This window comes from Podarcis muralis, chromosome 10 (genome assembly GCF_964188315.1).
Source record: "Podarcis muralis chromosome 10, rPodMur119.hap1.1, whole genome shotgun sequence".
Lineage (NCBI taxonomy): Eukaryota > Metazoa > Chordata > Lepidosauria > Squamata > Lacertidae > Podarcis > Podarcis muralis.
The window spans coordinates 69,015,481-69,033,412 of record NC_135664.1 but is presented as its reverse complement, the minus strand read 5'-3'; the positions used below and the strand labels follow the sequence as shown (position 1 = coordinate 69,033,412).

Genomic DNA, 17,932 nt, shown 5'->3' with positions numbered 1-17,932 from the left:
TTTGGTTGCTGAACTCAGCAGGTGGCTGCAGGCGCCGTCGACGAGGCACCTGTCAGCTATTTTGGCTCCTTCTCCTTCTCCGTTTCCCCTAATTATAAAATCGCGGCGGCGCTGGCGTTAGGGGCCTTTTCCGGGCATGTGTGTGTGCGCGCCACTGTGTGGGGGTGCACTGCGCGCGAAATGTCAAATTGAAGAAATTAAAAATGTAAATGACGGAGCCTAATTAACCAGTTGACAGCGGAGCACAGCTGCCGGTGACAGTGACTGATTACCTTCCGCAAATCTTGTCCTCGAAGGCCTGCCATACTTTGGGGGTGGAGAGGAGGGAGGGAGGGAAGGAGGGCATCCAAAATAGCAACTGCCTTAAAGTGACAGCCTCTTGCCGTATGCAAACATTTTTTTATATGGGACTGTGCCAGGACTGTGCTTGGGCTCTAGGAAGCCATTTCTGAGCCCTAGACCTGGATGGTGGTGTTTTCAAATTCAGAGTCGCTGGTGTTAATTCCTGGAGCCTGAAGTCCAGTTAGCAGTGGCGGCTGGTCTATTAGCTTAAACGGGCTTCACCTTTACAGAAACCCCAAAACGAGAACAGAAATGCAATTGCGGAAGGATGGCTGGATTGTGGGCTTTCAGAGTTCTGCACTCATCTCAGTCTCAGAGTTACCAGGTCACAGTGTTGCAGAGACAGTATGCACATCTGTCCTTTATTTCTATTTTTTAGAATTCACAACTACGTTTCAAAACAACAAGCCTAAGCAAAGTGACTTGAAATATTAAACCGGCACTATAACAGGGGAATTCTGTTGACATAAATGCAGCTAAAATGAATGCAAACTCAGTACAGTCGTACCTTGGTTCTCAAACGCCTTGGTACTTGTACATTTTCGCTCCCGAACGCCAAAAACCCGAAAGTAGGTGTTCCAGGTTTCAAACGTTTTTTGGAAGCCGAATATCCAATATGGCTTCTGCTCAAGTGCAGGGAGTTCCTGCAGCCAATAGGAAGCCACGCCTTGGTTTTCGAACGGTTTCGGGAGTCAAACGGACTTCCAGAACGGATTATATTCGAGAACCAAGGTACGACTGTATAGTAAGCAATTCCCCTGTAAAAACAATTCTTCACTAAAGCAAGGTTTTTTTTAAAGCCTTTTCGAAACAGAGCGCACCTGACAAGCGGGTTTGGCAGATCTCTCCGGGGAATGAGTTCCACGGTCATGGGGCCAGCGCTAAGGCAGCCCCGTCTCTAGTTATTGCCAATTGGAATTGGCTTGTTGGTAGAACTCTCTCCGGCACAACACTTAAAGGGCCTCTTTGATCCCCACCAGGTACTACTCAGATATCGGCAAGATGCCAGCTATCAGCGACCAGGACATGAATGCCTACCTGGCTGAGCAATCCCGCATGCACATGAATGAATTCAACACAATGAGCTCGCTCTCGGAGATCTACTCCTACGTGGGCAAGTACAACGAAGAGGTGAGATGGGCTGGGGGCAGGGAGGAGAAGCACCAGATCACGGCTGCCACGAGGGGCAGAAGGAACTGTCGATTTTGGTTCTAATTTTTACAACTTTTTTTATATTTCTGCAATTTTTTTTAATTTAAAAAATTCCTCTTGAAAATTCTTCTAGCATTTTTATGTGATTTTTCCCCCTCCCCCAATAAGCCACTTTTGGTGTGCAGTTTTGACCAGCATTCACATTTTTGTAAACCGTTTCTTACGCACATTTTCCTCCCAATGTATGCATCTATGTAAACATTGCCAAGCTGGGAAACTGCATTGCAGAATTCGGATAAGTGTGAATTCTGAAGGCTGGATGTATTCCAGTCCGCATATTGTTTCAGAAGGTACAATTCTGACAAATTCAGCTTTAAACGTGAACTGAATCAAACTTGCCATGCTTCTGGATTTTTCACGGTGTCCCATGGTTTGTGGGATGAAAGGCCTGCAGCCTCAGACCTCCAGAACACATTTTTTTTCATACAATGTCTACTGTGAATAATGTATATGCTTAAAATTCCCACCACCCAAAGTACAATAGAACTTCCTTTGCATGTCTGGACCCCTTGGCAAGTCCGGTGATGGGATTAGGTTTTCCTTGGCCAACAATCAGCTCAGCAATTGTCACCTCTAGGCACTTCCTGGAGTCCCTATTTTTCAAGGGCAAAATGGTGTTGGAGTGGAGGAAACTGGCAAAGGAATTGATTTTATATTATTGTTAAAGCTAGGTAGGGACACAGGTGGTGCTGTTGGTTAAACCACAGAGCCTAGGACTTGCCGATCAGAAGGTTGGCAGTTTGAATCCCCATGACGGGGTGAGCTCCCGTTGCTCGGTCCCTTCCCCTGCCAACCTAGCAGTTCGACAGCATGTCAAAGTGCAAGTAGATAAATAGGTACCACTCTGGCGGGAAGGTAAACGGCGTTTCCGTGCGCTGCTCTGGTTTGCCAGAAGCGGCTTAGTCATGCTGGCCACATGGCCCGGAAGCTGTACGCCGGCTCTCTCGGCCAATAAAGCGAGATGAGCACCACAACCCCAGAGTCAGCCACGACTGGACCTAATCAGGGGTCCCCTTTACCTTTACCTAAAGCTAGGTAACTTCCCTGAGCTCCAAGTCGAAAGGATACACTGATGCACAATATTTGTAACGCTTAACAACTTTAAAGATGTGGCCCCCCCACCCCGTAATTTCCGTAACACGTTTGACATGACCAGCTTCAACCATTAAGACGTCTCTCTTCTGCCTCTCTTCCACAGATCCTTGGAGCCCTTGATCAAGATGACCAGGCCGGGAAGCAAAAGTTGGCCTACAAACTTGAACAAGTTATAACCCTCATGAGCATAGACAGCTGAGAACTGCCCTACCAGGGGACTCCCTGGGAGGGATTTGAAACAAACATACAAACAAAACCAAGCCGTGCCTCAGTCAAGAACATCCTCTTTACCAAGTGCAAGTTTCTGATTGGCCGTCGAGCGGAGTCACCCGAAACAGCTCTCGACTCCTCTAAGGCTCGCCCGCCAAACCTATGGACGCCAAGCAACTAGGCCTCAAGGACTTGAGGGACGTCTCTGCGGGCGGATCCCTTAGTGCGGGGACCATACAGGTGGAGCTCCCTCGTCCACAGATTATTCCCGCCCCCTCTTCTGCCTTCTCCCTGGAGCATATCGTCATATCATCCGTTAACAGAGCGGACCGCCCGGGTTCGCCTCTGTCGATGCTGCTTTTACTGGCTCCCTGCGGGCTCGGAACCGTGGAGCGGGAAACTAAACTCAGTGTTATTTCGAAGCTGCGCCAAGGCAGGACTTTCGCTCTCTTGCCTCTGGAGACCCCGGCAGAGTGGGGACGAACTTGGCTTTTCCCTCCCACTCAGCAGTGCTGCCGCACCCCACTCTTCATCCTATGGGGAGGACCCCAGTGACTTTTACCCCCCCTCCTTGGGACTGGCATGGCAGAGGGGTCCCTGTGCCCTGTGAGCTAACCGTGTTGTCAGCTGCTCTTCTGGGATTGGGTGGAGAAGGAAGGAACACCACCTATTCCCCACTCCACAATTTTCATGCATTCATCTACTTTTTGTTTTTTATGGGTCATCCTCATTTTCAACCTGTGCCCCACTGACTGTGAAACTAAAAGGCAGCCACATTCAAGCACACACCTTTCTTTCCCTGAAACTGTACCTGTCTCTTCTCTTTTTGCTTCAGATGCATCTCAGTGGGGGCATTTATATCCCTTCCCAAACCAGCGCGGCTTCACGTTGTGCAGTGAGGCACTCTCGCCGTTGCAACCGGAAGCAGTCCCCTCCCTCGCTTTTTCTGTACGATCCCAGGCCGCAACTTTCTGTATCTTTCTGGCTAACCATCCCAAACAATAGAGCACAAAAGAAAAAAACAATAAGCCTTTGATCTAGACACAGCACAGAGTTAAACCCAGAAATAAGTACCAGCATTAAGGAGATGACAAGAGGTTGCACCCCAGGACTGGGGTAGGGTTGGGTAAGAAAAGAGACCCCCCTCCTAAACCCATTTCTTTTTTCTTTAGTAGTAGCAACAGACCGAATGGATGTTCAAAAACAGGAGGGAGTGTTTATCATTTGCAATGATGATTGGCTGGGGCAGTGTAGCCTGTGCAATGCTTTTGCCCGCAAAATTGCAGCTGGAACTGGATTGATTTGACATGTTCTTCTTTGGTTTGATGCATTCATGTAATCATGTAAACACATCCCAACCAGAGCAGAGCAACTTTGCATTGCATTTGGTTTAATGACAGAATTCAGCCATGCTATCTTGTTGAAATCAATGAGACTCAAAGGCTTTCCTCCTGACTGGGCCATGTCCCAAATTTGGAAAGCTGGAGCTAAATGCTGGTCCAGAGCTTTTTGCACACTTAAACACAGCCCCTCACACATTTCCAAAGTACACAATCAAAACGCACACTTCTGGCATCGGCATCTGCCTGCCGAAGCTTGATGGATCCAATCCACTGTACTGGAGACCATTGAAATAAATAAATAAGCTTCAGCTTTCTTTAAGTCTGTGCTGAGTCATCGCGACACATATTTAGCATCAATTTTGGGCCTTTATCCAGTGCTCTTTGGAGAGTAGAAAAAGAAACCCGAGTTTTGTTGATGAAATTTGCATCCTGTCAAAATTAGCATCTATTGTTCAACTCAACAGTGTTTGAGTTTCCGATCTGAATGAATTTCCATTTTGGCACCGACACAAATTCGTTTTGCCTGAAATAAGAGGTGGGCAAAATATAAGCAGAAGCCACCTGTGTCACAGTGACATGGAGAGCTGCCTTATAGCAGGTCAGACTGTTTATCCTCATGTTGTTTACCCTGATCTGCAGCAGCTCACTGGCGTTTCAGACAAGAGAGAGGCTTTCCCCCTCACCTGCTGCTCACTTGGGTTTGTTTTCCAGCTGCACATGGCAGGAATTGAACTTGCAACCTTCTGCATGCCAAGCATGGGCTCTGCTGCTGAGCAATGGTCCACCCTGAAGTCTGGATTCCGCAATGGCAGTTATGAGTCGCTCTGCAACACCAGACATTGACACTACCTTCCTGGAGTAAATATTTTGCCAAGTAGGCAGTCTTGTACCAACGCTCAAAAGCACCATATAGCAAAAGGCGTTAATTCCATGGGTGCATTTTCCAGCGAAAGGCTCAGCAACAAGCCCAGCAAGGTGTAATTCCCAAACTCCTGGGCTATGGGCAATAATGCCACGGTTCACTTCAGCACTCCTCTGCCTTGTTCCAGGGCTGCCCAACCTCACTGTGATATCAGAGCTGGTCGTCCGATGGCTGGTCATTCGGAGGCGAGGCAGGCAGAGAGGTCAGAGGTTAAGGATGGGAGTGTAGGACCAGGACAAGCTGCAGAAGCACTCAATCTTCTTTCTCCTATTTTTCACTGTGAAATAACCGTGCGTTGGGTCACTTTGCCGTCAAAGTGACGCAGATCCTACCCATCACAACTGTGCTGTGAACATGTTTGCGAGGATTAAAGGGAGATCAGAAAGTCCCATTCCCACCCTGTGCAACCACGGAGCTTAGGGGGAATGCTTTTAACCTGGCCCAACAGTCGTTTGTTTGCATGCATGCCTCCATTCATTCCATCTCCATTTCTTTTGGCCTTGAGTCAGCTAACATTGGTGTGCAGTACAGGATTAACCACTAGGCTATGTCAGCTTAAAAACGGCTTCTGTTATATCTACGTATCTGAGAGTGCCTCTGGATGGCGAATGCCTCCATCCTGCTTCTTTAGAAATCCCCATCCTTTACATTTCCCTTATCCCACGACAGGTGTGAAATGACCCTGTCCTTCTTAGTGCAGGAATTTAAGTTACGGGCTGATACTGGTCGGAGGAGCAGAATCATGGAGCCTGGTACGTTGCAGGGGGCAAAAGTGGGACCTCCGCAATTGCTTCTGCAGGGTTGTGTGGATACAGGAGAAGAGCAGGGTTCACGGGACCAGAATCCAGATGTTGCTCATTTCTGCAATATCTAGAGGGTGGAGAAGTCTTGATTTACCATCACAGAATTTACACTTTATGCTCGTTCTCCTGGATCGCCGACGGACGGAAATGATGAACGGATGGAAAGCTCCGGGCTAGGAGAGAGAAAAAGTTTGTCTCGAATACAGAAAACGCTTTTAGACGTGGAAGAAACCAAAGGTTTTTGACAAGCGAAGTGCCACAGGTGACGAAGGTGGGAGATGCCCCCCCCCCCCGCATGGCTTTCTCCGATTCTAAAATGAAAGCGAAGCTGGCGGGAGAGATTCCCAGAGCATGTTTGGGTCCTGGTTTGTTTGCACACACGAGGAAGGAGAAGGTGGGTTGGGTACATCCGAGGGGGAGGAGATATTGGGGTTGGGGAAAACGAGACCACATGATTTTGCACAGCTGATGAGGAGGAAACAGGAAGGAACTGAGACTCCGCATGCTCCTGGTTTAAAAGGGTTTTTTTAAAAAAACGTCGATGGTTTTGTTTTTTAACATTTTTTTGCTAGCACAGACTCGATCAGGTTTTCATTTCAAACTTGAGCCCCTCAAAGGAATGAACAGAACGTATCAAAATAACTTGTCAGAAAGGGGAAGCAGTGTGCGAACGTCCGCACCCCTAGCCCCCCACCCCATCGATTTCCTCTTTTCTCAGACCTAGGCGTTTGAAACAAATCTCTATTTTGGTTCTTTTTTATTTTTGTATCTCAGAATTCATATTTGTTGTTTCTTAGTTGATTTCTTTCTTTTCTTTTCAACCTTGGAATTGTGCCACAATTGTGATGTGAATGTGTGAGCTCTTATCCCACCAAGCGCCTCTGTCTGCAGTCTTGGCTTCTAATTCCCCTCTTCATTTTCTGTTTATGTGTATGTAACCTACAAATGAAGGAAGCAGAAGGAATAATGCATTATTCTTTGATTTCAAGGATGAGCAGATATCAATACCCAATACAGTGGTGCCTCTGGTTGCGAACGGGATCTGTTCCGGAGCCCTGTTCGCAACATGAAAAGAACACAACCCACAGCAGCACGTCTGCACACGCGCAGGTTGCAATTTGCCGCTTCTGTGCATGCGCGTGACATCATTTTGCATGTCTGTGCATGCGCAAGTGGCAAAACCCGGAAGCAACCCTTTCCGGGTCACTGCGGGACACAACCTGAAAAAACGTAACATGAAGCAAATGTAACATGAGGTATGACTGTAGTAACAATTCAGAACCCAAGTATGGGCTAATCTTCCATTTTAAACACTCAGCTTTCAAATGCAAGGTCCCCCCCCCCCAATTTGGTCAATTTGCTAAGCGTTGCATCACTTTGTCACAATCCCCTTTCCCCCTTGATTCCTGACCAATTCGCCTTGTCCCAAATAAATATAAAAGTCCCGTAGCACCTTGAAGATGAATAAACATATCGCAGCATGAATTATATGAAGCTCAAGCCTACTTTGTCAGATAATAATAATATAATAATAATAATAATTTATTATTATTTATACCCCGCCCATCTGGCTAGGTTTCCCCAGCCACTCTGGGCGGCTTCCAATAGAACACTAAAATACAATAACCTATTAAACATTAAAAGCTTCCCTAAACAGGGCTGCCTTCAGATGTCTTCTAAAAGTTTGGTAGTTATTTTTCTCTTTGACATCTGGTGGGAGGGCATTCCACAGGGCGGGTGCCACCACTGAGAAGGCCCTCTGCCTGGTTCGCTGTAACTTGGCTTCTCACAGCGAGGGAACCACCAGAAGACCCTCGGCGCTGGATCTCAGATGCAATTGTCCCATTTGGGGTGGGAGAAGGGGGCAAATTGAGAGATCCCAATGATAAGCTGTCACGCTACCTATTTAGTATTTAGCAAAATCTTGCACTGAAGTGGAACTAGTATCTGAAACAATGCTGCTCTGTTTTAAGGCTCGCCTGAGATCTTTTTCTGCACTGCATGATCTATGGGGTGCAAGGTGTGTCCCAACCCCTCTGCAACATTACAGAGGTTCCTGGGGTGCAGCTGCGAGCTCTGCACGAACCCCTTATTTTTGCCTCTGGACTCTGGAACCTTGATCTATTGTCACTCAAGTAAGAGACTAGAGTCAGCTGAGCCCTGATGGGGGCACTTCTCAGACCTATGTTGCATCACAGTTGCATAACCCTTCTCATGACATCTAAACAACTAGCCAAGCCCTGGGTTATTGCCACCAAACAGATACAAAAAGAGTTTTCCAGCACCGAATCCAGCCGTTGTTCCTGCATAACAAGCGAGGGAACGAGAAAGGGGGAATGGGCTGTTTCTGTCCCCCGTCCCCTTTATATTTCCACTTCCTTCATTTGAGGTCTTTAAACGAAGGCTGGAGGGCCACCCGTCAGAGATACCCACCCTGCGGGGCGTCGATCACCCTAGGATCAATTCCATGATTCTAGGAAATGCCTCCACATGCTGCAGAGGGCAGCAATTATGTACATATCAGGCTGTGTCCACGCACATAGTGGTTATATATAAAAACCATCTTCCTATCCTACCGGACACTGGTGGCACTGTGGGTAAAAGCCTCAGCGCCTAGGACTTGCCGATCGTCAGGTCAGCGGTTCGAATCCCCGCGGCGGGGTGCGCTCCCGTTGTTCGGTCCCAGCGCCTGCCAACCTAGCAGTTCGAAAGCACCCTCGGGTGCAAGTAGATAAATAGGGACCGCTTACTAGTGGGAAGGTAAACGGCGTTTCCGTGTGCTGCGCTGGCTCGCCAGATGCAGCTTGTCACGCTGGCCACGTGACCCGGAAGTGTCTCTGGACAGCGCTGGCCCCGGCCTCTTGAGTGAGATGGGCGCACAACCCTAGAGTCTGTCAAGACTGGCCCGTATAGGCAGGGGTACCTTTACCTTTACCTATCCTACCAGTGAAATGCTGGTTCAACTTTGAAGGGAAAAGCCTGGAAGAGCTTCAGAGCTGCTGGTTTTCCATTAAGCAAGACCACACAAAAGCCCTGCCTGGTTCACTCTATTGGTCAGGAAATCTTGGGGCGACTTAATCATTCAGAGCAACAGGACACCTCAGCTGCTTTTAGCCACATATTGTTCCAGGCATATCCTCCATTCCCACCCGGCTTCCACTTTGAACAGATGAGTCTGGGCATATCCTTAAAAGACAGTGTTACAAGAAGATACAAAATCAGGAAGGGGGAAAAAATGCTTTGTTGATGTTTGCTGCTGCAGCTGCTGCTTTCCATTCTTTTTCGTTTGTTTGTTTGTTTGTTTGTTTCATTTCCCCCCGTTTTATTTTATAAGGGACCCCAGTTTCAAAAGCAAAAAGGACTTGTGGAAACGACAACTGCTTAAAATGGAACCCTGTTGTTACTTGGTAAAGCCTCTGTACCTTTGTTATACTTAATTGTATACCTGTGTATGTAAATATAAGGCATTCCTATTTTGCAGTCCAGAACAAAAAAAAATAAAAAATAAAACTATTTGTAATATAGAATAAAGTTTATTAAAAAAGAACATGAAAAGAAGCAATAATTTTGTGACGGCTCGGCTGATTGTGTGTGAGTGGTGCGGGGAGAAGCTTTTTCGCACAAACGGTTTCTCCTCGACAGCTTTAGGAGAAGTGCGACCCAAATTGCCAGGATGTTCTCCTGCGCAAATTCAGCTTGAAAAGATGGGAGCTCCACAAAGCACGGGTCTAGAATAAGGGGAGCTGCAGTATCTGGAAGTGTCAAAGGCTCCTCGTTGCTGTGCTACAAGATGGAGGGAAGGACTGACTGAGCATGTAAGACGAGAAGCTTGCACCCTAACTAAAACTGCCATTGAGGATTTGATGCTACAAAATTTGGCAAAAAACATGGTCCTACTATTCCTCTGCTCCACTGAGCTAGGGGCTGTCATACATCCTGGACGTATCTGGGTTTCGTCCATCAGAAATAACGCCTGTGAGGAATTTCCAAAAGCCAGTTAAAATCTCCAGGAAAACCTAGGCATATATCAGAAGTGATTTATTTTAATTTTTTTGGTGTGTTTATTAAATAATAGCTCAAAAACTTCTTTTTCTTTTTGGTGATTTTGCAGAAAAGCTTTGCCCCCCCGCCCAAGCTCAACTTTTCCTAACTGCATAGCTGTCAACTTTTCCCTTTCCTTGCGAGGAATCCTATTCAGAATAAGGGGATTTCCCTTTTTAAAAACGTTGACAGCTATGCTTAACTGAGCATTTCCCTTATTTTCATCCCCACACCAACTGCAGTTTGTTAACCTATGCCCTCAATCACAAATTATTATTTTTTTATTTATTCCTTCATTCGTTCTCCACATTTGACCCTGACGGGGACTCAAGGTGGCTTACAGGTAAAAATAAATAAATAAGGCCAGCTGAAAACATGGGGGGAAAGCAATAACTAAAAAAACCAAAACCATTTAACACGGATAGAATTATAAGCACTCAGGCACATATACCATACAGGTAATTACAGTAAAAACAGCACAGCACCAGCCCTTCCACTAAAAGCAGTCAGTTCCCAAAAGCCTTTAAGAAAGTATACACCTGCTGGCAGAATGACGAGGAGGGAGCCCATCTAACTTTGCAAACACACGTGAACACATTCATTCGTTTATTGCATTTATAGCCCACCGAAATTGGCCGCCTTGCCCATCCCTACACAAAGCCTTTGCTCCCTATAATGAAAGTATTGTGTGTGTGTGTTTACAAAAGGCCACAAAGGTTTGTGTTAGAAACAATACAAGCTTGACCACCTTTTCTTCTCTTTTATTGTTATCTGCCAACTTTGTGGTGGCGCTTCCATTCACAGTTTGTTTTGTTTTTTAAACTATGAAGAGGAAAAGAATCCAAGAGCCTTTAATCTCATTTTTCCAGATGTTTTGCCTCATCAGGTTTAATTTACTGTGCCGTCATTTTGCCGGCCCTGCAATTTCATTCCTTTTTCTCCGCCTGTCCCAGAGATCTTTAACGGGAGATTTGTAAGGTGTGGAGTGAAAGCGTAACCTACCACAATGGTTATTGTTAAGTCGTTTTCCAGAAAGGAAAAGAGAAGCTGGGAGGAAGGGATGCGTTATGCGAATTGTGGAGGAAACCCTGATCAAAATACTGTAGCGCACATTCAGAATCAGGTGGATTTAATTTAGGACCAGGGTGGGGGCAAACTCTGGCTAAGGATGACGGAAAGGAATTCGACTCAGCTCTCGTTCGAAGGTGAAGCCGATCCACCCTTTCGGAAATGATACCTGAACGAAAGCACAACCGTTCTTCACACCAGTATCTTCATGAGGACATTAAAAAACAAATCACAACTGAATTGAGGTGGTGCTGCAAGGAATATTTCTCTCAGTGTTCTAAGGGATCTTACAGAGCTTTCTGTGTGCAGCAGATTTGATCTTTTATCGTTATTTGTGTATACACACACACACACACACACAAACACACAAACACACACGATCCAAAAGAAATCCAGGATATTGGTCTAGATTACCCTTTCTTTCTCTACAATTCTATGAAGCTGTGCAAAGCAGCTGGGGCTATAAGCAGGGAACTGCCTATTTAAAAACAGGTAGATCAGGAACATTTTCTACTCATCAGCTACATTCCGATATTGATAATATATTTGTGTGTTCCATGTGACAGCCCTTGAGATATTTGAAGATGGCTACCATATCTCCTCTCAGTCTCATCTTTTCCAGGCTAAACATACCCAGCTCCTTCAACCGTTCCTCATATGGCATAGTTTCCAGGCCCTTCATCATCTTGGTCTCCTTCCTCTGCACACCTTCCAGCTTGCCAACATCCTTAAATTGTGCTGCCCAGAACTGGACACAGCTTATTACTGTAATAAACAAAAATATGCCCTTATTCCCTTATGGGGAACACAAGAGCCCTCATAATGTCCTTTGTAGGTTCTCCATCAGTCGGAGGAAAGAACAGAGGTCAACCAGAGAATATTGAGAAGCAAAGCAGCTCATAAGCCTGATCTTTATTGATCTGTTGCAACAGGGTGCTCCCCTCACCCGCAGGAGAAGGAGGAGGACCCAGAACAAAGGTGTGTCTGCCCTTATATAGACATTTTAAATTGCCCACCTTGGAGTCCTAGACCACCCCCAGAAACATCATACCTACATCACAGAAGGGGTGTAGCTCAAGACCCCCCCCCCCCGATACATCATACCTACATCACAGAAAGGGTGGGCTAAAGCAGAAATCTGAGTAGGTTGTTTACCTCATAATATGAGTGGGTTATTTACCTCCTGTCTGGCAAGTTACCTGTTAATGTTTACTGGATTGATACCCTGGGGAGCCTGGCCAGTCTTTTGTAATGATAAATACTTAGTTCCTGAGCCAAGTCACAAGCTCACCCTATCTATACACAGACATACCCTTAAGACAGGATTTGTGAAGGAAAAGACAATGGGGAGGCTTTTCCATTTGACTTTGCAGAGAAAACACCTGGTCAGTTTGGGAGTCAAAATGGCTTCACGGCTGCTCTCCTGTGCAGCTTCAGACATGTGGTTTATATATTTATGTACGTGTTTGCTTGGTACATTTATGAACCTTTATTATATACATAAGACCTTAATTTTTTTATTTCATTACTTTTTCCACAGGACCCACTTTTTAAAACAACTGGGGAGACCCTAACTGCACCCCTTCTTTGCACAGGCCTTTTTGGGTAAAACCTCAGTGCCTAGGACTTGCCGATCGTATGGTCGGCGGTTCGAATCCCCGCGGCGGGGTGAGCTCCCGTCTTTCGGTCCCAGCTCCTGCCCACCTAGCAGTTCAAAAGCACCCTTAAGTGCAAGTAGATAAATAGGTACCGCTTTATAGCGGGAAGGTAAACGGCGTTTCCGTGTGCTGCGCTGGTGCTGGCTCGCCAGAGCAGCTTCGTCACGCTGGCCACGTGACCCAGAAGTGTCTTCGGACAGCGCTGGCTCCCGGCCTCTTAAGTGAGATGCGTGGACAACCCTAGAGTCGGACACGACTGGGCCGTACGGGCAGGGGTACCTTTTGTTTTATTCTGGTGGTACAACCAGCTCCAGAGGAAACAAACACTTCATCGAAGGACTTGATGTGTGCCTGGCTTAGAAACCTCTTGAACCAGCTTAGAGGTTCAAGAGGGCCTGGCTTAGAAACCTCAGTTTCATGAAGTGACCCCAGATCCTTTTGCCCTGTGGAATAGTTTCGGAGCCAGCCCTCCCACCAACACCCCTGGATGCCTTGCGATTAAACCTAGGGGCTGCTGCAATGCAGGGAACAGATTGTATTAAAGATAAACAGATGTCGGCAGATAGAGGAGCCAAAGGATTCTGAGCACAGCCTCCTCTTATCTTGGAGAGCATTCAATGGATGGCTTTAAACCCAGAGTTCAAACAGCAGTCAGAGGCCTGCTGTATCTCATACTGCAATGTTTATAAGGCACTGCTTTGGGAGGTCTTGAGCCCCTTAAAACAGATGAATAAGAGGGTTAGCGGTTTGAAGGCAATGGCAGAGATGGGTTTCTGTTTGCTTCTCCTAGCCACAGAGCAATTGACGGTTCCTCAGGCCACCGCCATTTTTTAATGGTCAGTGATGGAATTAGGCATATGTGGGAACCGTCTCCATGATCTCCACAGACAGGGAGACTTGTGCCTTTAAAAGAAAAAGTCCTCGTGTGCACTGATCACAGGCAACAGAGAGAAAATGGCACAAACTGAAAACTGAGGCAAAGCAGGTACCTGCTGTTGTTATTTAGTCATTTAGTCGTGTCCGACTCTTCGTGACCCCATGGACCAGAGCACGCCAGGCACTCCTGTCTTCCACTGCCTCCCGCAGTTTGGTCAGGCTCATGTTTGTAGCTTCGAGAACACTGTCCAACCATCTCGTCCTCTGTCGTCCCCTTCTCCTTGTGCCCTCCATCTTTCCCAACATCAGGGTCTTTTCCAGGGAGTCTTCTCTTCTCATGAGGTGGCCAAAGTACTGGAGCCTCAACTTCATGATCTGTCCTTCCAGTGAGCACTCAGGGCTGATTTCCTTAAGAATGGATGGGTTTCCTTAAGAATGGATACCTGCTAGTTCCAAAATAAACTCTGTAAGAGCAAACAAAATAAAAAATAAAATAAAATAAAAATAAAAAATTCCTTCCAGTAGCACCTTAGAGACCAACTAAGTTTGTTATTGGTATGAGCTTTCGTGTGCATGCACACTTCTTCAGATACACTTCTTCTGTCAAAGCAGTGAAAGAGAACCTCAGACAAAGCCAATCCACTGAGGAATCTTATTTATTTATTTCCTGCCCTTATAAGGCAAAGGTACCCCTGCCCGTACGGGCCAGTCTTGACAGACTCTAGGGTTGTGCGCCCATCTCACTCAAGAGGCCAGGGGCCAGCGCTGTCTGGAGACACTTCCGGGTCACGTGGCCAGCGTGACAAGCTGCATCTGGCGAGCCAGCGCAGCACACAGAAACGCCGTTTACCTTCCCGCTAGTAAGCGGTCCCTATTTATCTACTTGCACCCGGAGGTGCTTTCGAACTGCTAGGTTGGCAGGCGCTGGGACCGAGCAACAGGAGCGCACCCCACCACGGGGATTCGAACCGCCGACCTTTCGATCGGCAAGCCCTAGGCGCTGAGGCTTTTACCCACAGCGCCACCCGCGTCCCTCCCTGCCCTTATACTCCACCTCTTTCTCTAAGGAGCTCAAGGTAGTGTGCATGGTTCTCCCTGTGGGAATGTTCAGCGTGGCAGGAGATGATATATTTATTATTAATATCCTTCCTAGCAAGTTTCTTTACTTAGCAGCGTGCATTCCCCTTTACACAGCAGAAAACTAGTTGCAAACTCGTCTGAGTTTCTTAAGACAATACGCAATTCAACTTGGCTTGTCCAGATTGAAATGTGTTCTGATATTTTCCTGGTAAGACCCCTTGAATCCCTCCTAAAAGCATAAGGACACCACAGTCTTATTCATAAGTAACAAAAAGAAAGTGTGCACAGTGTGATCCCTGAAGGCAGGCTTAAGGCTTAAAGTTACAATATATAAACAGGTTTACCCCATATGTGGGTTGACCTAGTGACTGCAGTCTGCAGTCGGAAGTTCGCAGGACGAAAGGAAGATGGAAAAGAGAGAGAGTGCTGCGTGACTCATCCTTTTGTTACCGCAACAGGTAAGGTCACGCCCACCTCTAGTCACATGCAAGGAAGGATGCTCCAACCCAGGAGGAACAGGAAGTTTTGACTGGCTGGACCAACATCCCCTTGCATGTCCCCTCTAGGAAAACAAGGAATGTTGTATTTGACTGTTCCCAGTGGATTACATCCAACACTCCCTGTTATGTACTAAGCTTGGGTCCTAGAACAATAGGCAAGTAGGATCCTAGAAAGCAACAAGTGATTGGCTTGCAGGAGAAGACCAATCAGGCTCCAGGAGGAAGTTAATCAGCCTATCAGGCTGGTAGGATTGTAGAATGCAACAAGTGATTGGCCTGCAGGAAAAGACCAATCAGGCTCCAGGAGGAAAGCAGAATCAGCCAATCAGATGGGACTCGTTGTGTGTATAATGTCTATAAAAGCCTGAGGTTTGGGGGGGGGGGATTCAATCACTGTTTTACGAGCTGCAATAAAGAGCATGAAATCACTACAGGACTCCGGGTATATTTCACTCCCCTCTCCTAATTTAATGCCCACAACAATCCTGCTAGAGTGTTCAGGCTGAGAGGCAGTGACTGGCCCAAAATTACCCAGTGAGCTTCATGACCAAATGGGGATTTGACTAGAGTGTCCGAGTCTGACACTCTAACCCAGGGGTCAGCAAACATTTTCAGCAGGGGGCTGGTCCACTGTCCCTCAGACCTTGTGGGGAGCAGGACTATATTTTTTGGGGGGTGGAAAGAACGAATTCCTATGCCCCACAAATAACCCAGAGATGCATTTTAAATACAGTGGTACCTCAGGTTAAGTACTTAATTCGTTCCAGAGGTCCGTTCTTAACCTGAAACTGTTCTTAACCTGGAGCACCACTTTAGCTAATGGGGCCTCCTGCTGCTGTCGCGCCACCAGAGCACGATTTCTGTTCTCATCCTGAAGCAAAGTTCCTAACCTAGGTACTATTTCTGGGTTAGCGGAGTCTGTAACCTGAAGCGTATGTAACCTGAAATGTATGTCACATGAGGTACCACTGTAAAAGGACACATTCTACACATGTAAAAACACCAGGCAGGCCCCACAAATAACCCAGAGATGCATTTTGAAGAAAAGGACACATTCTACTCATGTAAAAACACGCTTATTCTCAGACCATCCACAGGCCAGATTTAGAAGGCGATTGGGCCAGATCTGGCCCCCGGGCCTTAGTTTGCCTACCCATGCTCTAACCCCTACACCACAATACCTCTCATTACCAAATGGAGTGAGTAGCACTTTTCACCCCTTGTCCGGGACTGAACAACATTCCAAATGCAGTCATACCATACATTTGTACAATAGTTTTATTTTTGATCCCCTTTCCTAACAATCCCTAACTTTGAGTTCGCCTTTCCGACAGCTGCCATACACCGGCTTGGCATAACTGCCAATCTTCTGCATCACAATCCCAATATCTCGTTTACCTAGTAAAAGGCACATCACCGAGATATGTTGCGCTGTGATATGTTGGCCGTTGCTCTAGTAGATAACAGAACAAAGGGGTCTGGAAGTTGATCTGGGATTGGGTTAGATTAAGCTAGAAGGGGCTTGGGAATAAATAGGAACCCTTAGGCTCATGTTGCAAGAAGCAAAAGACCTGTTTCTTTTTCCCCTGGACTTCATTAGCATCACTGTTTCCTAGCAACGACTCGCACTCTCAAAAAGATTAGCTAGATACGCGCGGATGAAAACTTGCTCTCTGGGGAGAAAGGGAGGAACCTAAAAGGTGAGTTTTCCACCTAGATTTCTCTGCCATCTGCCAATCCTTTGTGATACAGTGGTACCTTGTTTCTCAAACTTAATCAGTTCCAGAAGTCCATTCCAAAACCAAAGCACTCCAAAACCAAAGCATGCTTTCCCACAGAAAGTAATGCAAAACAAATTAATCCGTTCCAGACTTTTGAAAACAACCCCTAAAACAGCAATTTAACATGAATTTTACTATCTAACGAGAAGACCATTGATCCATAAAATGAAAGCAATAATTAATGTACAATACAATACATAACATAATGTATAAAATAAAAAAGAGAGTATTGTAGATAAAAATGAGGGGGGGGGATTTTTTTTCCTTCCCTGCACTGATGATAGTCATTGTTTGGAAGGGGGGCTTTTATCCATTTCTGCAGTCACACAATCAATCAATCAATCAATCAATCAATCAGTAGCTGAACTGGGTTCCACACAGTCACAAAAACAAATTATCCAAAAAAGCCTCAAAAACAAAAACACAAAATAAATAGAAAAAACCAAAAGAGGCAAACTTAATCCATTCCGGAAGTCCGTTTGACTTCCAAAATGTTTGAAAACCAAGGCGCAGCTTCTGATTGGTACAGGCGCCCCAGAAACAATAGCTGACAGCTGCATTGGACTTTTGGCTTCCGAAAAACGTTTGGAAACCGGAACACTTCCAGGTTTTTGGAGTTTGAGAACCAAAGCGTTTGAGGACTAAGGCGTTTGAGGGTCAGGGTACCACTGTATAAGCACATCGGCCTGCTTTATACAGAGTTCCACTGGTCTATCTAGACCAGGAACATCTACTTTGGCTGGCAGGAGATCTCCAGGGTCTCCATCTCCAGGATCCTAGAGCAAAGGACAAGATGCATGCTCTCCAACATACTGAGCCCCAAAACAGGGACGCACATCTTCCCATTGTGTTATTGCATGAGAAGAACTTTTTCAGGGAGGTAAAAAGGTAAAGGAACCCCTGACCATTTGGTCCAGTCGTGACCGACTCTGGAGTTGCGGCACTCATCTCGCTTTATTGGCCGAGGGAGCTTCTGGGTCATGTGGCCAGCATGACTAAGT

General features: G+C 46.4%; 1 protein-coding gene across 1 annotated transcript in view; it reads left to right on the top strand.

Annotated features, from left to right (window-relative positions):
• PLXNA4 (plexin A4) overlaps window positions 1-7,274 on the top strand; it is a 598,107-nt gene extending 590,833 nt beyond the window's left edge. The window contains exons 31-32 of the mRNA XM_077935356.1: window positions 1,323-1,473; window positions 2,753-7,274. Of these exons, the coding sequence (XP_077791482.1) occupies window positions 1,323-1,473; window positions 2,753-2,848 (247 nt within the window). The 3' untranslated portion in view covers window positions 2,849-7,274. The remainder of the gene's footprint in view (window positions 1-1,322; window positions 1,474-2,752) is intronic.
• Window positions 7,275-17,932: the final 10,658 nt, after the last annotated feature.